Here is a 24,602-nt window from a genome sequence, read left to right as displayed (position 1 = left end):
TGAAATGCTTAATGTTTTCTTTGAACCAAGCAGTAAATTGAGACAACTCACTAATTGACACGTCTATGCTGCTCATTTCCCATGCTGGAAAAAAAATCATGAATAGGCACAATTTCATGGCTATGGGCCCATGACTGCATTTCAGCAATGTCATACACGACCTGCTGGTTGCAAAGGCCTGTACAAACTGGCTTTGAAAGTTAGGAAAGGCATGGCAGAAAACAGTGGTTCCATGAGATGGACAGACAGCACACGCATGTTTGAGTGGATTGAATGCCCAGCTCTATGCACTGTCAGCCCAGCTGTGTGCACCTTTAGAAATTTTGCCAATGATAGCAAAGTAGGAGGTGTTATTGAGTCACTTCAGAGACAAGATACCTTGCTGGGGGATCTAGATACATTGGAGCTTTGAGCTATGGTTAATGGGATAAAAGGTAAGTATTGGACTCAGCACTTAGGATGAAGTAATGCCAAGCACAAGACTAAATTGGGAGAGGAGTGCCTTCTTCAGGAAAGGAAGAGAAGAGGGAGGTGATCACCTTTTCTCCCTGGTATCCAGTGATACAAAATGTGGAAATAGTTCAAATCTGCACCAAGAGATGTTTAGACTGGATATTAGAAAGTACTTCTTTACCGAGAGGTGTTTACTGAAATAGGCTTCCTAGAGAGATGGTCAATGCCCCAAGCCTCTGAGTGTTCAAGAAGCATTTTGACAATGTCCTTAATAACAGGCTTTAACTTGGTCAGTGCTGAATTGCTCAGGCAGTTGGACTAAACGATTCTTGTAGATCCCTTCCAACTGCACTATAGTATTGAAATCTATTCTATTCTATTCTATTCTATTTACTCTTTTCTATTCCATTCTATTCTACAGAGTCTGGTGAACTGGTGGGATGGATGAACCTGCTGTGTGCTCTACCAGCAGTGTGCAACTCCTTAGCTTGGGCACTATCTGGATGTAGTGATTAAATATTAAACGTGAAGGTGCTGCAATTTTTTTTTACTCTGTCCTTGCCAACCCAGCCCTCCTGTTATCATACAATGACTTTGGGGGACAGCTGCTGGTGTAAACTATGAGACAGGCTGTCATGGCAATCAGCTGAAAGCCACATGCTTGGTGTAAAGGAGAAAACTTGAAAGACAGACACACTAAAATTGGAGAGACAGGGGAAAAATAACAGCAAAAGGGAAGCCCTCCATGGAAAGTTGAAACATAGCTGACCATTGTTGAAGATGGATCAATAGTCGCTATAACCTCTAAAAACATCTCAATGTGTTTCTTCAGGCTACAGCTGGATCCAGCAAAGCTGTCAGCATCTGCATGAGTGATGCAGCTGGAGCAAGGCCATGTGCAGGACCATGTGGGTGCCAAGCTGGGGTGAACCAGTAGGGGTAGGTGGGGTGACATTTCTGGCTGTCTGGCACGAAGGCGCCGTTTCATTCTTTGCGCCAAGGCCCATGCCAACCATGCTGCAAGGCTACCTGGAAAATTATGTTTTGAAGCAAGAACAGAGCCTGCTTAATCCTCATTAAGGCAAAGCCTCTGTTAAAAATGATGTGCACATTTTTAAGAGTTTGTTTCAAGCTGGCTAAACCATGAAAAGGGGACATTCTTTATTACCACTTCTGTTTAAGTGGATTAATTTCCATTCCTCATGAAGTGAACCTTAGGGAGTGAGGAAGAATCACTTCCTAAGAGCTAATGGGGAAGGCGTCGCCTATATAACACCACCAAAAATATTCAGCTACTCTTTCCCCACAAAGCCACTGAGTAATTTAAAAAAAATAAAACATCAGAACACAGGGCAGTTTGCTTCTCTGTAATTTAGAAGCATAAAAGGGAACTGATGCTGTAATTACAGGCTGAAAACCCAAAAGCCTCATTTTTTTAAAGTTGTTTCAGTGAATTTTTTTAAAATTGGCATTAGCTCCTCCGAAGCAGGGACAAAACCTCCAGTCAAGGGCTTTGTTAAAATTTGAATTGATTTAGGAAAGGTGCTGGAGGGGACCCTGGCAGATCAGAGGAGCTTAGTGTGCCACAAGGCAGAGCTCCAAGTAAAGGCTAGGATTTGCTACAGACAGAATTAAGTGAAGAAGAGGAGATTTGCCATGTTGATGGTATTTTCCATCATACCAGATAAGTATTCTCACTTCACAGATCAGACACTTGAGGCAAAGAAATAATAAGATTGATTAAAAAAAAACGCTGCTGAAGAGACCAAACAAAAAAGCTATGCTAACACACCTTCTGTGTTTTTCTTAAACCTACTTATCCTTTGGGTTCTGATGTCGTTAGTGTATATACAGTGTAGCTAGCTATGTATGTGTAGTATAGTTATATATGTGTGCATATATAGTACAATTCAAAATTAGCTAATTCCAGTATTCTAGTAATCTTAGTAGTCTCAAAATTAGCTAATTTAAGCTCAAATGCTGCAGGACCATCACAGCCTTTTGAGAGATCTGTTGCTATATCTTCAAACAAAAGAAACAAAACCTAGAGGGAAAGAGAGATTTGAAGTGAATCTTTTCAGGGAAGCAAAGCTGGACAACATAACTTCAAGATTATTGTGCATTTTCCAATGAAGTTCCCTGTTCTGAGATAAGAGGAATGCAGCTCCTGTACCTCTGTGCCCTTTCTCAGTAATTCAAGCTGATGTTGTTGGTCATTTTCTGTTAGAAGGTCAAAAGAGATGGTCTCCTCCCTCGCCTCAGGAACACACTGTCTCTTGCTTATGCCAGAACACTTTTTTAGGCAAGGCTTCTGACTTTCTCATTTCCTTTCCTGTTTTGTTTTGCAGGGATTTTAAGCTCTTGGCTTCCAAGTTCTCTTTTTCCTTTGTTTATTGCCATTTAGATTTTAGTTGTTTTTGTTAAGATGCTTCAGGCGTGGGTGCCCATAAATGAAAATGCATTATTATTATAATAAAGCTGCGTCACTGCTGAAAGCCAGACTGGCCAACATAGACCTCTAAATAGAGGGCTAAGTGAGAAGCTGGATGGTATTGACCTGTACAACATGCACACAGCCGAAAGTATCTAATCTGGGAGGTGAAAAATATGGAGAGGAAATGTACAAAGGGGTGTTCATATAAGCTTCTGGTGACCTGTAAAGTTAATCTTTGAAAACTGGGATGACCATGAAAACCTTTAAAACTTTCATAGGAAACTGAGATGAATTATATGCTTATAAAACTGTGGTTGTTCTAAACTGTTGGGATTAAATGCTAAAACAGGCAGCATACTTTGACTCCCATCTCAAATGAGCCAACCAACTTGAGACAGCAGCGACTGTGCACTACCACAATTACAGGGAGAGGTTGCTTATTGCAGCAGCCATCTATGAAATGAAGAGTTCAATGATCAAATAAAACAGCCTGCTCTATTTTTCAAGCTTCTCTTTGAATATTCAAATAAAAAGTTTTCACTTCAGTGTTTTAAAAAAAAAATACTCCAGGTGGTTGTGCTTTTCGTTTCACTGCTGTGTTTAACCCAGCTCATGGACAAACTTTCAAAAACTTAGCAGTTCTCTTTGTAAGTGTAAAAACACTAGGTAGAACCATCCTGCAAGTGGTCCTGGAAATTGTGTTATAATTTTAGAACCTAAAAAGTAATTCTTACATGCCAAAGTTGTCCATGAAGTAAAGAAAATGCCTCAGAAGACTTTCAGAACAAAATACTTCTTTCTAACGCAAATGTGCAAGGAAGACCTCCATCCAAGGAGTCTTCAATAACTGGCTTCTCTCCATTTATTGTACAGGAAATGTTGTTCCCTAATACATATTAGATTCCAAAGTTTAGCCACTAGTTACTTGCCTAAGTTAGGTGACCTGGATTCAACTTATGAATGTTTTTTGTGTACACTTTTATCCTGGGGTGCCTCCCATATGGAGATCTAAGGTGTTTCTATACATAAAGGTGCGCCACACTACTATGAAGAAAGCAAGTATTTCCATTTCCCCATAAGAATATTGGCCCCGAGAAAAGGGACAAAATTACTTAGGTTAGATATGCAATGCATACTCACAAACTCAAGTACAATCTTGTCCTTTAATTTTCAGGACTGCAAAGGAATAAAGTCCAAACCTGTAGTCAAATGTTGTCTGAAGAAGACTTAGAACAAATAATCTCCCAAGCTCCCAGCAAATTTACTGAGAAAATACCTCCTAGAGCCTAAATTCTAGAACCCACAATCTCTCATGTTAATGTTCCTTTTTAATTTGTAGCTTATTAGTCCTGTTCATGTTCCTCTATTTTAAGTAAAAATCCATGCACTACCAGTAATTTAGGCCATCTGTTTGCCCTTAGGTCTGAAATGTTTTCTTACCATTTCTTGGCTGGTTTGATTTTTTAGCCTTTTCCAATTGAAACATTATGGGTCCTGGTTTTTGTTTGGTTTTGCTTTGTTTGTAAAATATCTGATGATCTAACAAATAGAAAAGCTAAAAAAAAAATGTTCCTTGGAAAGAAATTCTAAAAGTCATGTCTGATTTGCCATAGGTTTTCTCCTTGATATAAATAACATTTGCTTTAGCCAACAGCAATCAATGCAGCAGATATTAGTGGCTGATCTAAAACCATATGATAATGACACTTGAATTCCTGCTACTTTAACTAAAAGTCCTACTTTAAGTTTTGCTAACCAGGAAACAGGCAGCATGACATAGTTGCCATAGCTGATAAATTTCTGCATTAAGTTCCCTTTCTTCATATTTTTATCTGTGAAAAGGTGCTCTGGCTTTTATGCATACATGGGTGCCTTGCACTGCTATCCAGAGAGTATGACAGTAAACACCTCTCTCTGCTGAGAAGGGAAAAGCTGGAGCATCAGTCCTTCACTTCAGGTTTTAAATATAAAAAACAACTGTGTGGTATTATTAAAAATATATATTAAAACCAACTGAAAAATAGCAGCAGCTTCTTCAAGGGAAATGAGAATCATGGCTGATTTTACTGCTGCTCCTTCTGTTAAGTACAGCTCTCAGCTGTTCCCCTCTAGGTTTCTGTAAGAACCTGGCCATAAGTGCAACTCAAAGGGCCTGTCCTGGTTACTATAAACACTGACACAGGACTGGTCAGCTTGCTATCTCGCTCCCTCCCTCACTGCACAGGAATCTGAAATGTGCACTAGATTCTGCACTTCAACAATTCCTCCTGTCTGGACCACTGCTCTGAGTGGGTCCTACTAAAAGCTGGAAGTCCTAGATCTCTCTGATCATGGTTCTCATCTGGTTAAACACACACAAAATTCATCAGGGTCCAACTTTTTATAAATATTTTGGGACAAGATAATTTGGATCACATTAACTGAATCATCTGCCGTGGTATTTTCCCCTTCTACTGAACTACAATTCAGTTATTCATACATGTTAATTAATAATCCTTCAAGAGCCAAAGCATTAGTACATCATTTATTCCTTGCTGCCAGGAAAATTATACAAGGGACTTTGTATTCATTGCTCTGTTGCCAGTAGAACTGTACTCAAAAAAACAGAAAATCAGGGGGAGACAGACTGCCCATTCTGTAAAAGCACTGAACGCATACATCAGACTTTGCTTATCATGTTCTTGAACAAAAATACACAGCCTTGATGGTCAAATGGGAGACTTCAGCAAACAAAGCTCATATAAACTGCCAATTCATTTGGGAAAAAAACAAGTCCTTCCCAGGGCACTTTTCTTTCTTATCTGATATTGGAACTTTTTAACAGGTTCCTTTAAGCACAAGCCTCATTAATGAGGACTACTCAGCAATGGCTATATCACAGCTTTGAGATAAAGTCTCCAGCTGTGATTTAAGGAGGACAAATACATCCCTCCTGCAAAAATAAACAAAGTGAAGCTTTCCCAGTAGTTTCTGTTCCCGTCTGGTGGAGAGGACATAGCTCAGTGCCTATGACACTGCTTCTCTGCTGCAACCTCTTCTCTGATGCAGCAGCTGAGCTGAGCATGCAGCATCCAGGGTGGTCAGGTTGCCTTCATGCACAGGCCATGGAGTTAACATTTAGGTCAGTTCCTTTACTTGTTTGTATCTTTACATTCTCCAATAGTAGTTGGTTGTTTTCTTACATCAGTCTAAAGTACCTATTTATTTTTTGTACATTTCTTCTCCCCATGTGTCACTGCAAAATTAATCAAATGGAAAACTTGCGTAAACATTTATTAAAATGTTCATTCTCATTCAGCTAAACTATCTATTTATCAAATTAGTCTGTTTTCTCATGTGAAATAATCGTATCTGTCCACATGAGGAAGTCTAGGAGATAATGAAACATAATTAATGTAGAGGTTGATGAATTCATAATATAAAATTCTTGCCTGTCAGTGAAGAATGGCTCATCTCCACTCTAGGATGTTTATTTCTCCCTCTGTCCCCAGATATGGGACAAAGATAGTATTTGTTTTGAGAAGGTTTTACATCTATGTCCAAGTGACGACTTGACTATATAAATATAAGGGTCATTCCTCAAGAAAACAGTTTCTCCTGCAAGACTGTGTACTATTTGGAAAGCACCCAAGTAAGATCTTCTTAAAACTGTCTGGTTTTCTGGTGGTTTTGTCCTCAAACAAAACAGATGTGCTCAGGTTTTGCTGCCCTCCTCCTGCAGGCATAAGTACTGTGGTAGGGAAAAAAAAAATCTGGTAACCAAGCCTTTGATATAGAAAAACCGCATGGAGTTGAGTCATAAACTGTGGACACAAGACAACTAATTATGGGTTGTGTTAGGCATGAGGAACAGGTTAACTGCTACATAATTACAATTGAGAGGGCTGTAGACACAGTCAAGGAAACCCAGTTAATAGAAAGAAGTAAATGAAAATGCATTGGTACCTATGAAGGAAAACAAGTTCTGTCTGTTTTCTTTAGCTTCAGTGATTTCAGATGTTCTCAATGCTTTATTGATGCTTAAACATTATAGTTATGAAGCCTAAACAGAGGTTTATATTTCACATTCTGCTTTTTTTCATGTGAATGGCAGGGAAGGAGTTAGCAAAGATTATTTTTAGTAAATGCCCAGCACTGCCAGTTGAGTGAAACTCCAGAGATGAGTGACACAATACAAACTGGGAATCTGTGAAATGGAAACTCCTGTGAAATAGATCATCAGGTGGTGAAAAGGAGATGGGTGGTCATACCAAAAGTGCTGGTAGTCAAAAGGCTGTGGGTAAAGAAGGGGCAAAGGGAGAAGGATACACTGCAGGATGCCATGGACAGCAGAGCCTTTGGCTGCCCTGGGCCTTCCTGCCTCAGCAGCCCTGCCAGAGCTAGGGCAGAGATGTCTGTTTCAAGGCCACCCCTTGTGGAGAAAAACCTTCTTCTGACAACATCAAAGGAGTGAGGAAAGTGAGGTGAGCATCCAGATGGGCTGGGAAACCAGGCCGAGGTTTCCCTGAAGGCCTGACTCAGAGTAGTTTGAAGGTTTCCCCATTTCCTCCTAGCTTGGTGGAAACTTTTATCCTGGTTCCTTGAACTCGCCCTCTGAAAGTACACACCATTTCTGAGTATTCACCTATATATAGCGTCCTTCTGCAATGGCACCTCACCATCACAGGCTGTTTCCTGTTGACACCAGCACAATGTGGCATTGAAGTCTGAGGCTGAGGGGTCTCTACCTGAGTGAGTAGGCAGGCAGCCAAATGGACATTCAGTGCACTTGACCTTTCTGTGGTGTCACAACTTGCGCAGTGGAGTTGCAATCAAACACTGTGGCTCTCTGGGTTTCTCTGTTTGCCACAACATTTACACTTTTGGTACCACGGTGGGGATGCCGTGGGTAAGCCTGGGTGGTACTGTGCATGACAGCAGCGCAGGGTATCCCTCTGCCACACCAGGCATTTCCTTCTAGCTCTGTGGCTGGGAAATGGCTGGGAATGTACTCTCGTGCAAGACACCCAGGTGTGATCCTGGTCTTTCAGGCACCTCATGGTTTTTGATCTGCAGCTGTAAAGACACAGGTCTCCTCTTCTGATAATCAAGGAGAATGTCACCATGTCCTTGAGCTTTTCCATAAAATTTTTTGGCATTTTCTGGGTCCTATATATACAGAAGAAAGTTTTTCTGTTTGAATTACATTGACAGCAATGTATTTACACAAGTTAATCATGTGGGAAATTTCCAATGTGTACAAATCATTTAGCATCTTACAAACTTCCATACTTTTTATTACTGAAAACAACTTAGTCATCTGCAAATTTTAATTAGCTGGCTGCCTGCCTCCTCCTGCAGGTCATCCATGCCTGAGATATCCCCAGTCCCAGAAACAATACCTGACTTTATACCATGATTCATTTATTTTCTAAGCCAAGGAACAGGTTTCCACTGTTTAACCACTTCCAAGACTTTGCCAAAGGTTTCTTGCCCTAAGGTTACTTTTACTACAGCCATTTGTACTGCGAATATTTGTAGTGTCTATGCAAAATTTATGAGGGGGTCTTTTTTGAACACTAGTGTAAATTGTATTTTCCAGATCAGCTTTTCTGCAATTTGCCTTCAGGCTGTTTTATTCCAGTCACTGACAAACTGCTATATCTCCCCTCACCAAATCTGTGATTTAGAAAGACAGAAGCACTTCTGATTCCCCTTCACATGAAGAAACGTCTTCTTTCAAGAAGTAAGCAGTGAGTTATGAGCCTGTGGAGTTTTGCAGACGCTGTGTATTAGAAATAACAACTAATTACAAAACTGCAAAGCGAAACATAATTACTAAGGAAGAGTATTTAAATGTCACCATAGTTTGTTTTGACAGATGAGCCTGTCTTGAAAATAAGGGATTTCCCAGAGGAGAAATAAAGATTCTCAGGTTATTTTTTGATCTAAAGGCAATTTCTATACTTTTCTTTCTATCACCTCCTTTAAAAGGAACCATGATGCAGTGAGGCACAGGGTTAAGGGTGGAATGAACATTAAAGGCTCTTGTCACTGCAACAAGACACTGGGAACCTATGAAATTTTTTGCTGTTTCTCCTGGCAGTAGTGGATAGGATTGAAAACAAATTTGGGCCCTGATGGATGACAACTGCAGCTCCAAGAGAAAAAATAAAGATGATTTCAGAAAGCCTTTCTATAACATCAAGCAAGGACTACATACATCAGGGTTCAGGGGTCCACTTTCAAGTATTCTGACTAAGAGGGAAAAAAAAAAGGTTAAAAAAAAAGAAAACAAGAAAGCCAGCACTGTGCAGTACCTGGGAGATGTTAGTCACCCTGGCTACTTCTTATACATGAAAGTGAAGGCAACAACTTTGCTTTGGAGATGTCTGTAGTCATTTCTGTAGCTGAAGTATGTGCTTTTGCATGTGTCTATCTGATGCTGGCTGGGTAAGTTATTCAAGTTTTTGCGAAATGCAGGTGATCACTCCCAGCTGTGTGCTGTGCCCCTAACTTCAATGCTTTTCTGGGAAATTATCTTGAAATGACACTCAACTATAAACACACAGCTTTTATTTAATTATTTTAGGAACCTGAAGTTGTTTATAGGCCATTCCATGTCTTGGTTAAACTAGTACGTGTTGCAACACTAAAGTCATCTGATTGAAATATCCATCTTTAAACACCCACCAAAACTGAACTATCTGTCACTCCTAGATTTATGCCACAGAGCAGCTCTCCCAAGACAGTTCACAGAAGTAAAGCTGGTAATTTCATATGTGCTTCATCAATCCTCTCATATATGTTGTTCAAGTTTAGAAAGAATATTTCTGACACTCTTTAAGCATTGTCCTTCCCTCTCTCTTCCTTTATTTTTTTTTTAACTTTCAAGTTTCTTTCCTTTTACAGTCTTATTTTGGTTGCAGGCACCCATTTCCTTCATGTTCAATTTAGGTATGGGCCACTTTCCCAGAACTAAAATGAAGGCATGAGTAAGGAAAATGGCATGCAGAATGTGAGCACTGGTGAGGAGTAGATGTTCTCCATTACTACAAGTGAAGCCTTTATTATAACCATGACAAGCCATTTCAGATTTACCATTAAGGCACCTTTATTTTGGCATAGTAGAAAATAATCAGTCAATTCTTAAACTGAGTTTCAACTTTATAGACTAACACATGGAGTAAAAAATTGCCTCTTCGTTTGGGCCAGACATGGAAGGACCATTCATCTGGGTAGTACAGGTCTCTCATAGAGCATTGTTTAATTTTTAGGCTTCCTCCAGAACATCTGGAAATTTGTGAGATTGACTTCAGCACTGTTTTCCACCTCAACACAAATGTGGCCATTTTACTTGCACAGAGCTACATCACACGATATTCACCTCTGCTGCCTTGATGAGTTCATCACCCGGACTCCAAAGCCAGAGCAGCAGAGAAGCGTGCACCCGTATTTCATACTACTGCACACAGAGAACCTGGCATGCTTTAAAAGTACCATTGGTTCTGCATCCCACAAGTATCCTCCTCTGGTGATTTGTTTTCTCTGTGGGATATTTTTATTTTTCTTGCCATTAACCATATCACTGGGTCCAACATGTGCCTGATGGCCATTTCTGTGAAGTGCAGTAGTGGCAAATGTTGGAATTATATCAATGAAACTAAACTGCAATTTTTAAGGAAGCTTAGAAGTGTGTGCATGCAAGTGCTTAGGGGCTGAACTGCTTTTTCATCCCATCATGAAGTAATATGTATCCCATTGAAATTCAATTACAAGGAGTGAGCATACATTAAAAAAAAAAAAAAAGAAAACCTAATTCTCCTTCCAAACCCATTTGCTTATTTACTAAAACAAATGGATAAAACTATCATCAGGAAAACACTGTTACATGACTATTGCCCAAAGTGTATTCTTACCACTGGATCATAATTCCCTTTCTTTCCATTCCTTAAAAGTTCATTCAGTTCTAACTTCTACAGTAATGTTTATCTAGGGTGCCTAATTATATAGTGCAACCTGCATCTGGAGTGCTGGTTCAAGGTTATTATAGTCTTCCACAGACATAACAAAAATATTATTTTAAACTTATCCATTGAGGAAAAATGGCCGCATTTTGCCACTGATAGGAGCATATGAATGTAAAATAAAATCATTGGTACTTAAGAAACATAACAGTGTTGTCTATTCAGATCAATTTTCTCCGTGACACTTGCTGTCATAGAAGTATCTCCTTTTCATTTCTGCTGCAGACATAAGATCTGTCAAACTAAACTTAAAATAAATAAATTAGATGCAAAAAATGGTGGATTATAGTGATAGGCAAATAAGAAAGGTGAATTTTTTGAATGCTTGTCAGTACATATTCCTTGTTGGGTAGATTTGATAAGATTAATGAAATATGAATAATGGAGTGGAATTATAATCTGATAGTTTCTCAGTACTCAGTATCTGAAAAAGAAGCTTCTACTTGATCTATATCATACTGATCATATGCAGAGCAACATTACTTTTACTACAAAGAAGAAAACTTTCTTTGGCAACAGTAGAAGGAAAGTGGGTAGATAAAACAAACTCTTTAATTCATGTGTCCTTACTCATAGGTTTCCCGTCAAGCATGGTTTCTTCTTTATTTAGAATCAATACTAAGTTAGGAAAGGATAAATATATAAATCGCAAAACTCTTTCTGTGGGTGTATTGGTAGCCAAAGTAAATTGCCTGAGGTTTGGAGAGACCATGGGCTTGTTCTGTATTTGCTCTAAAATTCAGAAGTGATGAAGAAATATTTTGCTTCAATCCGTAGAATAAGGACCATGAGCCCTGCTGGAGCACTGGCCATGTTTACAACATGCAGCATTCCCGACAGCATGCTCACTCCCATGGCATTCATGGCCTCTGGAAAGTGTTAGGTCTCACACACAGCCAAAAATGGGAAGTCACGAGCCTTTGGCTGGAGCCCAGTTATGACTCCTGCCATGCCAAGCATGTGCAAGGCAGGAACACTATAGGACCTTCTCCTAAGGGATTCAGAGTGTGGAAGTCTGATCTTGCTACCTCAGGTAGCTATTCAAGTGCAAAGGTAAAAATAGTCTTTTTAAAGTCAGCAATGACTTTAGATAAGGAATGTGATTAAAATTCTTTTACTGACAGTCAACTGAATTAGTTTTACTCATACCAGCCCCCACACCCCACCAAAAAAAAAATCACTGCTACCAGACAAGTCACTTCTATTTTGTCCGTGTCAGTGCCCTTATGTGAAACGGACGCAGTAAAATGCCCAGGTGGATGATGTGATAGAGTTGTGAAAGTTCACAGTTTTGGCATATCCTAAGAACTCCAGAAAAAAGTTAAGCAAGAAGTACAGAAACTTTGATTTTTTAAATAATGCTTCTGGTTAGTTGCTCAGGTAAGGCAGTCTTCAGATAATGAAGTCAGTTGGGAGAAATCACAAGTTTATTAAAGGTATGATTTAATGCTACTTGAAAGCAATTGGGGCTTTATATATGTGCCAATATTTTTTATTCCTCTTAATGATCAGAAATAGCTTTCACTTTTATTTGGGTAAAAATAGTATCAATATTAAAATAAGTTTGGGAACATGGGAATTGATACTTCAAGGTATTTGAAGTAAAGTAAGTTTAAAAAATAAGGAAGTATGAAATACATGTGTATGGCATAGGTACTTCTCCCTTCCTTTAAAATCAGGCATGTTCACTCAACCATTCACGTAGATAAACCACGTCAAGTCACTGCAGAAAACTCCTTCACCATTCATAAAAGGTTTTAACACATGAGAGGTTAAATATCACTTCAAAACATCTGAGTGTAGCCACCTAACTGATTTCTCAGTAAAAATTGTCAGAAATGGATCAATATCCTAAAGAATTATTGCTTGCATTATGTTAATGCACTGTTTGATCAGTCTTCCTTCCTTCCTTCCTTCCTTCCTTCCTTCCTTCCTTCCTTCCTTCCTTCCTTCCTTCCTTCCGCCACTTCCGCCACTTCCGCCACTTCCTTCCTTCCTTCCTTCCTTCCTTCCTTCCTTCCTTCCTTCCTTCCTTCCTTCCTTCCTTCCTTCCTTCCTTCCTTCCTTCCTTCCTTCCTTCCTTCCTTCCGCCACTTCCTTCCTTCCTTCCTTCCGCCACTTCCTTCCTTCCTTCCTTCCTTCCTTCCTTCCTTCCTTCCTTCCTTCCTTCCTTCCTTCCTTCCTTCCTTCCTTCCTTCCTTCCTTCCTTCCTTCCTTCCTTCCTTCCTTCCTTCCTTCCTTCCTTCCTTCCTTCCTTCCTTCCTTCCTTCCTTCCGACACTTCCTTCCTTCCGACACTTCCTTCCTTCCTTCCTTCCTTCCGACACTTCCTTCCGACACTTCCTTCCGACACTTCCTTCCTTCCTTCCTTCCTTCCTTCCTTCCTTCCTTCCTTCCTTCCTTCCTTCCTTCCTTCCTTCCGCCACTTCCTTCCTTCCTTCCTTCCTTCCTTCCTTCCTTCCTTCCTTCCTTCCTTCCTTCCTTCCTTCCTTCCTTCCTTCCTTCCTTCCTTCCTTCCTTCCTTCCTTCCTTCCTTCCTTCCTTCCTTCCTTCCGACACTTCCTTCCGACACTTCCTTCCGACACTTCCTTCCTTCCTTCCTTCCTTCCTTCCTTCCTTCCTTCCTTCCTTCCTTCCTTCCTTCCTTCCTTCCTTCCTTCCTTCCTTCCTTCCCTTCCTGCATTCTGAAAATGGTAGGAAAATCATCTCAGCACTCAGGATGACCATGGGGCTTTACTGGGTCAGCTCCAAAGGAAATTAAATTACTTTGAGGATTTTACAAATTTTGGATAAAATTAGCTGGATGCCAACCCACATGTTCAGATGTGGGACAGATAAAAATTACTGTCACAGGAGATGTGGAAGGTCAAACGACGAGACAATGCACTTCTTGTGCTTGTGTCCAACAATGATGAAAACAGGAAGGAAGTGGTAACATAAAGGGGATTATCTGGGATTACAGGCTGCCAGCACTGGGGAAGTGTTTTTGTTGCATATCTATCCATAACTAAAAACATAGTTCAATTTTCATAAAGTTGGTCCTTATGCATGTACAAAATGTTTGAATAAATGTATTTCTGGAATCATTTGGTTTCAGGGGAATTCACAGAATAATTTCTTTAGGAGAAAAAATGCTAGTATAAGAATGGCAATGACATGAAAGCAGGATTAGGGGTAGCTGGGACAGAGAAGTGAGTGGCTTATATCTTAAGCAACAAACGTTCAACAATTTGATTGCAAGATGCTGGAAGGAGGTGCAAAAAAATCTCAGCCAAGATATCTTATGGAACAAACACAAGAAAAAAAAGTCATCATTCTAGAGTGGAAATTCTGAAAGATGGTGATATTGCCAATCTTGTTTTCATTGTTTATTTCAGCCTTTAGAAATATACTAAGAAAAGTATTTGCTCTCTACAGTACTGCCCACTGTGCACAGAACAGGGCAAATAATAAGTATGATGATGTTTAGTCTAAAATAATACTAACAGTGGTCTCTTGTTTGACATTTATGACCAACACCCCCCCACCCCCTCCCCAGGTCATAGGAACAAAAAAGAAAGAGAAAAGTAGAAAGAGTTTGCAGCAGCAAGATTGGCAGGCAAACGGAAGGTAGTGGCATGGGCCTTTTCAAGCCTGGGACACAGTAAGTGGATTTCTTGGAGCTGAGGAAGTGCCTTATTAGAAATGCCAGGAAAGCAAGGAAATTTTACAGCCCAAACACTGTATAGCTAGTGGACACAGGCCAGACTGGAGCACATAGGATGCAGGAACTAGGGACAAATATTTGAGTACAAAGGGATATGTGAAAAAAAACATTTCAGGCTGTTAGTCAAAAAAAGGTGGGAGAATTTCACCCCCGCCAAATAAATCATAGGAGACCTTGCGGTGAGATCATTATTTACCTAGAGGATGTGGCAGGACCTCAACCAAGCAAGGTGCTTTCAGCCTGGGGCTCCATCACAGAAAGACTGCCACAAAGTCGAGTGGTGAAGCTGAGACAGACAAGTTCAAATTTTATAAAATTGCTTAAATCCAGAGATACCCCACATTTTTTTCAGACTTTCAACAATGCTATTACAGAGGTGATTGTGAGAACTGGCAAACTGCTGCTACGACATGAAACTCTTGCTGAGCCCAAGTAAAAGGAAAATAGCAATTAAATTTTTTTAAGATCCTTTCTTCCACTCACAGTACAGAAATCAGGGAAAGCTGAAGTAATCAATCCAATGCAGTACAATATCAAGAGTTCCTCTTAGTCTGAGAGAAAGCTCTACAATTCATACACTGCATAGCCATCAGTATTTTTTAAATTACAAGGAAAATGGTTTTTCATATAAGATTTGCACATGAGATAAATGTTCACATGACAGCAAAATACTCCCAACTACACTAGGAAGGCTAAAAATAATTGCTTATTGTCTGAGCTCCCAGAGCTCTTCCAGGCCTTCCTGCCATGCCAGCAGAGTGCAATAGATGTGATTTTTTTCTTTTTGAGAATTGCACTTCGGTGTCTATCTGGCAGGTTTTAGAGTACATTCCCTTATTGTTCTTTCCACGCCTACAGTCAAAAGCTCCTGACGACCATCACTGAATTCCAGTGAGAACAGAGCAAAAAGAAAAATACGAAAGGGATGAAACACCAGCCTTTTGTTTTCTGTGTCTTTCTATTTCCAATAATATCAAAATATGTGAGAATCATTTGTTGCAAAGAAGAAGTAATGTAAATGATTAATTTTGTTCTACTTCAAACTAGGGGACAAACGGGATTACTGTGGAAAATTTGTCCCAGTTCTTTTTTTTTTTCTTGAGTTCCACTAGCAAAAAAAACCCCAAAAACAACCATATTGGAATTTGTTTTCCAATTTCAAATGCTTGAGAAGTTTTCACTCAGAAAACACAACACGATCCATAAAGCATGTGGGTACACTGGCAAACTGTTTGGGTTTTAAGGAGCATTGTGTATATTTTTACTGGGGAGAAAGAAGTCCCTGTGTTTTTTTTCCAATATACCATGGCTTTAGTGGGAATCAAATGTGAAATGAAACCATGGTGTTAACCAAGAGGATACCAAGATGATAGTGTTCTTCGGTTGTTCCCAGCATTAATACCCACTTGAAAGCAGTTAGGAGACCTTATTTCCTTTTCAGGGGGTTTATTTTAGCATTTGAAATATGGTAGATAGCATAATTGGATTTTAAATATCTGATCCAAATTTATTTCAGAGGACTGAGTCAAAACAAATACAAATTCACGTTTGTGTAGTGCATCTAAAAACTGGCAGCACACGCGTTTCAGGACCTCACCAATTACAGCACTTCACTTATTTCTGAAATAGCTGGCTGCATATTATTTCTATCTGAAACCTGGTCCCACACTTTCAGGCTTAGTTGAGGATTCGTAAGTGTTTGTTCTATTATTCAATCACATTATAAAATGAACCACATTTTCCAATAGCTACTTCATGTTCCCTATTTAATTTTTAATTGCGGCGTTTCTTCAAACATCAGTTCTCCCACAGGATTTCGGTTTTGGACCACTTTTGCAAGCCACTAAAAATGATGAATTCTAGAAGTTTGCAATCTGAGCTCTCCTTAAGTCCACATACCAAATTCTTATCCAAAACCATGTCAAAGAAGCCAGAACCAACCATACCACTTCCTAGGTCTGAGCTGCATAACAAATAGGTCTGAACACTCCCAAAAAATAACATAGGTCCCCTGGCCTACTGCATTTTTAACACTCAGAGAGTTATCTCAATATCTATGGTGCATTGTCTTGCATCATGTAAAGATGAGCCTTTTGTCAATTGTATCTGGTTTTTACTCTTGTATTTTAAATTATCTGATTTCCTATGACCTGATGACATTATTTGTCCCTCAAATACAGAAAAAAAGATTTTTGTGATGACTGACAGGGTAGTTTTCATCAGCTAAACCACCTTTTAATCTTTGTTTTAATTTCTGAGTGTCCAAAACTACCCAGATGCTTCTCCTTCCATACCCATACCCAGTCTTAAGGACTCTCATCTGCCCTGTGTTGCAACCTCTAAGACACCCCATGCTGTCTCAGAGAAGTATACGGGTCTTTCAATGGGGTCCTAAAGAATTCACAGAAATACATCAGGCAAGTAATTCAGCTTTCTGAGGAAAAAGACAGATCATTATTACAAAGTCCACATATGAACAGAACAATCAATCATCATTTTCTGGCAGAATAAGAAAAAGAATGCTGGTGAGGATGAGGTTGCTGCCCTATGACTTATGGTGGCTGGGATCCAAGCAATCACCACATCTCAAGCAGGTCAAAAAATACAGGCACCTCAGCTACGCCTCCTATCACCATTCTGGTTGTAGCTTCTTGATGCACCACCAAAAATATCAAATTTTAATTTTTCTTCTATGTTATAAAACACTTTGAGTAGATTTCATTCTTTTACCTAAGTTCTCCTGAAAGGTTTTCGTTCTGGGACCGAAATAATGAGGTTGTCACTGGGTTGCATTTGAAAACTGACTCCAGGCTAAGATGCAAAGCCAGCCTCACGTGCTGCTGGAGATGCAGCAGACAGATCAGAGAATCACAGAATAAAGTAGGCTGGAAAAAACCTTTGAGATCATCAAGTCCAACCTATGAGCTAACACCTCCTCATCAATTAAACCATGGCCAGCAATCCTCAGATCTTTCAGGAAGGTCAGTCACAGAAAGATGAGACTGTGTGTTTTGCTTTCATGTCCAGTAAGAGGTCAGATGCATTTCTTCCTACACTGTAATGAAGAATCTGGTATCTTTGTTAATGGAAAGGCCTGGGATAAATCCCTTTTTTTCACATTGAAAAACATCTCTTTTGGGATCTGTAGCCCACAAACAGCAGGTGAATAAATGTGTCTATAAGGCATGAATGAAACATCTCAGAATATTAAAAAAATCTATGTCCATTAATCTCAGCAGCAAGAAGATCCATTTGCACGTCCTGCTCCCTCAGACAGGAATTTATAGAGTCCCTTGGCTTGGGGGATTATGTGAAAAGTTTGTAAATGGAAGAAGTACAAAGGAAAAGCAAGAAAATTGCTGAGTATAGAGCAACACAGTTAAGGGTGGACCTACACACTGGTTCAGCAGCTAATTCTTAAGTTTTGAATACATAGCTCCATTCAAACCTCAGCAGTCTTCACAATCTTCAGTATATTTATGACTCCTCATCAGAAGAGTATTACAGCAACCTCCTTTTGGGTGGCCAGAATGTTGATGATTGTTACAGGTTTGCATCTGGCAGAAATGACCATAAAAATTGGTTCTGGACTGAGTTGCTCCTGTAGAGTCCAGGTATGCAGCTGGAATATGCTGAATGCTGTATTTCACCATACTACAAGAGTCAGCTATGCTTTCTCAAGGAGGAGTGCTGGTAAATTCTGCCAAATCTTCTGGCTGCCTTCCCTCTTCAATTCCTCCTATCTGGCATGAGTTGTGAGATCTCAGCCAAGGCTTAAGCTTCTCAAAGGGCTCTATCACTCATCATCCATGTCAGAAATGACAGTGATGTAGGAACTGAAAGTCATCAGTGAATTGGATACACCAAAGTCAACATCCCGTCCTAATCTTTCATATAAATATCTTCACACAAAAGCTAAGCCAGAAACAACGGGATATAAATTAATTGAGGAATATTAATTATATAGGTCCCAGTTAATCTCCTCTCCCAAAAGAAAGATGGGAGCTGCAGACCATTATACAGGTACTTTCCCAAGTTTTCCTTATGTTTACAGATAGTCACAGTAATCCTATGTGAATTTCCAAACACAGGTACAATGCCACACACTATAATGGACAGTATAAACTAGTGCTTAGTAAGATTGTTTTACCATGGAATGCACCAGACACAGCATGTGGGCTGTGTCCAGCTGGGAAAGGGAGGGATTGTCCTGCTCTCCTCCTCACTGGACCAGCCTCAGCTTGTGTCCTGGGTGCAGTTTTGGGTTAAAAAGACATTAAAGTATTGGAGAGCATCCTGAGAAGGGCCACAAGGGTGGTGAAGGGTCTTGAGGGGAAGCCTTATCAGGAGCAGCTGAGGTCACTTTGTTCAGCCTGGAGAAGACTGAGGGGAGACATTGTGATTTTCAACATCCTCATCAGGTGAAGGTTAAGTACTGATGCCTTCACTCTCATGACCAGTGACAGGACCCAAGGGAATGGCATGAAGTTACATCATAGGGAGGTTTAAGTTAGATATTAGGAGAAGTTTTTTTCATCCAGAGAGTGGCTGAGCACTGGAACAGGCTCCCCAGGGAAGTGGTCACAGCATCGAGCCTGCCAGATTTCAAGAACGGAATTCTTGGAGTGTTCTGTGCAGGACCAGGAGCTGAACTCAATAATCCTAATGGGTTCCTTCCAACTTAGAATACTCTATGATTCTTTGGTTATTTTATTTTTAATTATCTACAGTGCAAAGTTCCTCATGATTTCTATGTACATATCTATATCTGGTTGAAAATGTAGAACATGAAAGCAGGAAAGTGAATTCCAAGTACAGCCATTCTGCAAGCAGCTACATAGAACCACTATAAATTAAGGTTACAGTTGGTTTCTGTAATTTTGATGCTTCTTAGCCTCTAATAAGCTGTCTTGCAGCAAGCTTTCTTTACATGAAGATGGAGGAGTGTTGTTTGCAATTTTTAAGGTTCTTTGAAAAACCGGCAAAATCCTCTCCTCTGTTCCTGTATGTGGGATCTTATGGATAGCATGGACCATTGGCAGGGCTGACGTTTCTACCCAGAGGAAGTAAGACCAGACAGTCACCTTCTGAGTGGGCCAGCTTTCTAAGGGAGCAGGAGAGGCAGTCTGAAAGTGAATTTCACGGATGACATGAAGACAGAGGAAGACTCAGCAATTGGGTGTAATTTCAAGTCTTCATGGTCACAAATCATGTGTACCAATTTACAAGGCTTTCCTTTCTTGTTTTTCTTTTCTCCCTTGACACATTTATGACCTTTTTTCCTTTATTCCCTCTAATCCTTTCTTATGACAAAGCTTCTTTTTCCTGTCTGTCTGCATGGGAAGTCCCATACTCAAACATTATTCATCATAACATTAAACTTTCTGTTCCCAGCCACACTCTCCCCTCTTTCTGCTTCTTCTTCCAATTTCATTATTCTTTTTTTCTATGTACATGATCCTGGTGCTGCACCCAGCCTCACGAAATTAGTTCTGTATCTAGTGAATCTGCTTTCCACCCACTTTTTTTATCACCTAGGTTTCTTTTTTCAATCCTTCCTTCCCTCCAACCAGTTCTCACAAACTGCCATTCCTAATCCTCTCCTTAGGCTGCTCAGTCATCTCTCCCTAAGTCTCTCTTCATGCAGAGTGACTTCTCATCTGCTCTGCTTTCTTTTGTAACTGGCTCTTCTTTCCTACAATGTCTAAAGGTGACCTATGTCCTTGCACTTACCCTTCTTTATGGATTTTCAGGTGGACAGCAGAAATGTCTTTATCCCTGTCTTTGTTCTGTTCTGATATTGCCAGTCTTACCAGTTTTTCATGTAGCCCATTCCTTCTTACTGATTTTAGATTATGGTCTCCCTATCCAACAAGTTTATCCTTTTATTTTCTTTTTAACAAAATCTACCAGCTCCCATGCTTTTCCAGCTTAAGCTCTTCTTCCTCCCTGGACATATATCTGAGATCTTGGTCTTTTCTTGCCTGGACTGAGGAGAGATGGTCTCTTGCTCTCTGTGGACCCGGCAATGTGTGGGCACAGGAGGCACCAGTCACAAGCCTTTCTGCAACTTTTAAAAGCATCTGCAAGGAAATCCTTGGTTGGTAAGAATGCAGAAGGCATAAATTACTCTGCGGAGATAATGCAGTTGGCCTGCAAAGGTAGCACACGCTCAGGACAGACAGAAATTTTGAGGAATTTATCTGCCAAACTCTGCCATATTACTAAAGAATAGGGTTTAAAACTCAGCCAAATATGGGCAAGTGCTTATGTATCTGGCACCAGGGGGCCTCCAGCCTGCCAACCTCCAAGTCAAAGCATGGAGTAGCTAGTATTTCCAAGAAGGAATTCTTACAACCAATTCATTAACATTGGCAAAACATTGTCTTTTTTTCATAATCTTTTTTCTGGGAAATAGCATAACCATTTTTGCTGAAACTTTCCAAAAAAAATTGAAACATAGGCAGGCACCCAGCATAAAAATTCACGAAGTTAAAAATAACCAGAATAGGAATTTATAATTAAAAGCATTGAACAAATTTGCAGTATTGGGTAGCATAGTATGGATAACAACTATTTTTACTACTGTAGCCCCAAAAGTGCTGCTCAGGGACCACAGCTAAAATGCATGCAAACATGGATATGTCTGCGATATTGTGTTTCCAAAGAGCTTATAACCCAAATTTTAGACAACAGAACACAAATAGATCCAGAGACATGGAGAGTGCAGGAAAACAGTAAGAAAAGCCTATTCAGTGTGACCGGCAAGTCATCCCAAGGTGCCATCAGTCTACATATTTCCCACTTATCATTTGGAAGAATAAGAACCTTTAAAGAAAGTGATCAGAGGACAATGAAGTAGTTCTGCAGATTCTTACAGAGGCGTGGGGTCAGGATAGGAAGAAGTACGGAGGAATTTAAGTAAAAGTAACCAGTCATGCTGTGGACCTGTGGGAAAATGACATCCAGCAGTAAGAAAGAGACAGTAGGTAGAGGGCAGGGGACTGGAAAACAAGCTAGTCAAGGATGGCACCCAAGGAGTCATCCTAATTATTGGGATTTCCGCATGTGAGCATCCCTGTGACTAGAGGGGACTGTACAACTTGAGGACCATTATTTCTCTTTCCTTTCATTTTCTTGTGAGGGAACCGTCTGCTTCACTCTTGTGTGCATTGGAAGGATCCTGAAGATCCTATTTCTTTGTCCCCCAATGGAGATTGGTTGGAGGTAAAATAAAGCCCATCCATAGCTCTAATTAAAGTGGGAGGTTTGGGGATAGAAGTGACCTTATCAGCTTTACTCCGAAGCCTGAAACTCTCCACCATCCTTAGCGATGCTGTTCAGCGGGGCTGCCGCGGAGCCCGGGGGCTCTGGGCGCTCAGCTCGGCCCTTCGCGGCGGGGCCCGGCGGCGGGTGCCGGATGTGGGACCGGCAGAGACACCGCGCCGGGTCACGCTGCGAGCGGCCCTCGGGCCGACGGGAGCGGCCCGGACACCGGCAGGCAGCAATGGGGAACCCGAAGGGAGCGCGGTGAGGATCCTGCGGGACGGGACCGAGGGAAGCGTGGGAAGGACCGTGAGGGACGGGACTGAGGGGAGCGCGGGGAGGATTGTGAGGGACGGGACTGAGGGGAGCGCGGGGAGGATTGTGAGGGACGGGACTGAGGGAAGCATGGGAAGGATTGTGAGGGACGGGACTGCGGCGGGAGCGCGCGGCGCGAGCGCCATCTGCTGGGCGGGGGCGGCGCTTGGGGGCTCTGCGCTGCCACCGCCCCACAGCGTGTGCCCGACACCTCCTGCCACCGCCGGTGACGTGTGCCCGACACCGCCCCACAGCGTGTGCCCGACACCTGCTGCCACCGCCGGTGACGTGTGCCCGACACCGCCCCACAGCGTGTGCCCGACACCTGCTGCCACCGCCGGTGACGTGTGCCCGACACCGCCCCACAGCGTGTGCCCGACACCTGCTGCCACCGCCGGTGACATGTGCCCGACACTGCCCCACAGCGTGTGCCTGGGACATTATTGGAATAATGGTGCACACTCATAGGATTTGCAGTCTTTGCACTAGGTTGATTTCAGACTAAATTTAAGTTGCACAAAAAAAAAAAAAAAAAAAAGAAAAAAAAAAAAAAGAAAAGGAAAGATGGCAAGTGGTAAAATATCCCACTGAGATTTTAAAGACTCTTACCAATGATTAACTGCTTTCTTATAACCATTTAACTGCTCACTTCTGAACCTTACCTTTCGGATCCTTCTCCATACAGAAGACAAGTACTCAAACCTCCACTTGCAATCCTCTTTTATTAGCGTTCCTTGAAGCACCTTTTGGAAAATGTAAGAATGGTGGTTTCAGACCATTTGTAATGATCTTGCTCTTCATCAGAGACCCTGGATACATCCTTCCACCATATTTTGAGATGAAATTGTGTTGCAAATCACTTGCAAATAAAACAAGACAGCAGAGGTGAACCTGAGAGCTTAGGGCAAAGGATAAAAACTGGTGCTCACCTTGGTGGGACATTCCTTGTCAGTAATAAAAATTAAAGCTGGCATGTAAAGGCTTGCCTTTTTCTGTTTTACTCTGCTTTTTGTTTTGTTTTAAATAACAAGGTAGCCATTGTTTGCTACAGCTAACACAGAGAGGGTTAGGGTTGGCAGAGCATGAACACTGTCACTAACTGCTTGCTCTGGGTCTGCCCATTTCCAACTTCAGTGATGCAGTTTGAGCTGCCTACACTCTGGGTCCTATCAGTAACATCCCTACCTTCAGTGAATCTGCACACCTAGAAATATGAAAGTGGGAAACCTTTCAAATAGATGTAAAAAGATTGAAACCACAAGGTTGCTCTTCTCTTTCAAAACTTGTCCTTCTGAAATCTTACAATCATAAACAGGGTGAATTAACCTAGAATTTGTCCTTGGAGAGAACCAGATCAATTATTTCTTGTGAGGAATAGAATGTTTTCTTACATTTGTCCAGTTGCTCGGTGGTTTTGTCAACTTTGCTACATTTAGCCCAAGGCTATGGGCATAGGTGAATGTAGGGGCAGCAATGCACTGCTCGATTCAGTTGAGTGAACTCTGACCTCCTAACTAGGTACAAGGAGACTCACTACAGCTACTTGTAAGGCCAATTTTGAAGATAAAACCCTACTCTACTTAGGAAAGTAAAAAAACTGCTGCTAATCTCTATGAAACTGTGTCTCCTCAACACTGGTGCAATCAACTAATTCAAATTTCTTCACTGTTGAGAACCTTTTAATACTGTCCTGTAGGGAAAAGGATATTTCTACTCTGGTCGTACTTCTCCTTAAGAAATAATTGATCTGTCTCTTCCTTCTCTTCCCTTTTCTTCCCTTTTCTGTTTGTGTTGAGGTAGTCTATCAAGTTTATTGTGAATTGCTATAAATAGTTATGTTCAGTAAGGTTCAAGGATCCTTTCTAATTGTCTTAATCCTGGTGCCCAGCACTCCCTGTATGCACACAGCACATACATTGACCCAAAGAGATTAGTCTAAACCAGATGTAGCACATCTTTCAACTTTTTTTTGATTAAAAAGACCCCAAGCTATTGTGGACCATGCCTGGAGCTGACGGGGTAGCTTTGGGTGGTAACCCCTACCAGGGCAAGGAGTGATCTGGGAAGAAGGAGCCATCCTGATGCTCAATGCTCTGCATTTTTGACTACTTGGAAGCATTAAGAACCTGACAGCTTGTCCATAATTAAAGGATTTACTAAGATAGGTCTGTGATAGAGTGACTGCAATGCTGAGATGCAGCAGTACTTTTTCTTTCTGCTATCATTTATATTAAGTCCCAGAGGAAAATCAGTTGTGCTAATTAGGACTTGTAAGTCTAAATGCCAATATGTAACTGCAAGGTACAGAGGAAAAAGCTCTTCAGGAATGATTTCTTTCCTGTACAGAAGAACACACAGCAAAACATTTATGTAAAAGGTTAGTCCAAAGCCGGCGGAAAGGCAGGAAACAACCATTTAAAAAA

General features: G+C 40.9%; 1 protein-coding gene across 1 annotated transcript; it reads left to right on the top strand.

The window, feature by feature from the left end:
- Positions 1 to 21,931: 21,931 nt before the first annotated feature.
- Positions 21,932 to 22,680, top strand: LOC119696977 (glucose-induced degradation protein 4 homolog). Its single transcript, XM_038126938.1, has 2 exons — positions 21,932 to 22,128; positions 22,377 to 22,680. Exons 1-2 carry the CDS (start codon positions 21,932 to 21,934, stop codon positions 22,645 to 22,647), a joined length of 468 nt encoding a protein of 155 aa, XP_037982866.1. The 3' UTR covers positions 22,648 to 22,680.
- The last annotated feature ends 1,922 nt before the right edge of the window (positions 22,681 to 24,602 follow it).

The sequence above is a fragment of the Motacilla alba genome, chromosome 2 (genome assembly GCF_015832195.1).
Source record: "Motacilla alba alba isolate MOTALB_02 chromosome 2, Motacilla_alba_V1.0_pri, whole genome shotgun sequence".
Taxonomy (NCBI): Eukaryota; Metazoa; Chordata; class Aves; order Passeriformes; family Motacillidae; genus Motacilla; species Motacilla alba.
This window is presented reverse-complemented; position numbering and strand designations above follow the sequence as displayed.

What these genes read in the sequence shown, in the direction of transcription:
- LOC119696977 (XM_038126938.1), top strand. Translation starts at nt 21,932, where the DNA reads ATGCTGTTCAGCGGGGCTGCCGCGGAGCCCGGGGGCTCTGGGCGCTCA. An exon ending in GGGAACCCGAAGGGAGCGCG is followed by an intron (nt 22,129 to 22,376) that starts GTGAGGATCCTG and finishes ACCGCCCCACAG; the next exon opens with CGTGTGCCCGACACCTCCTG.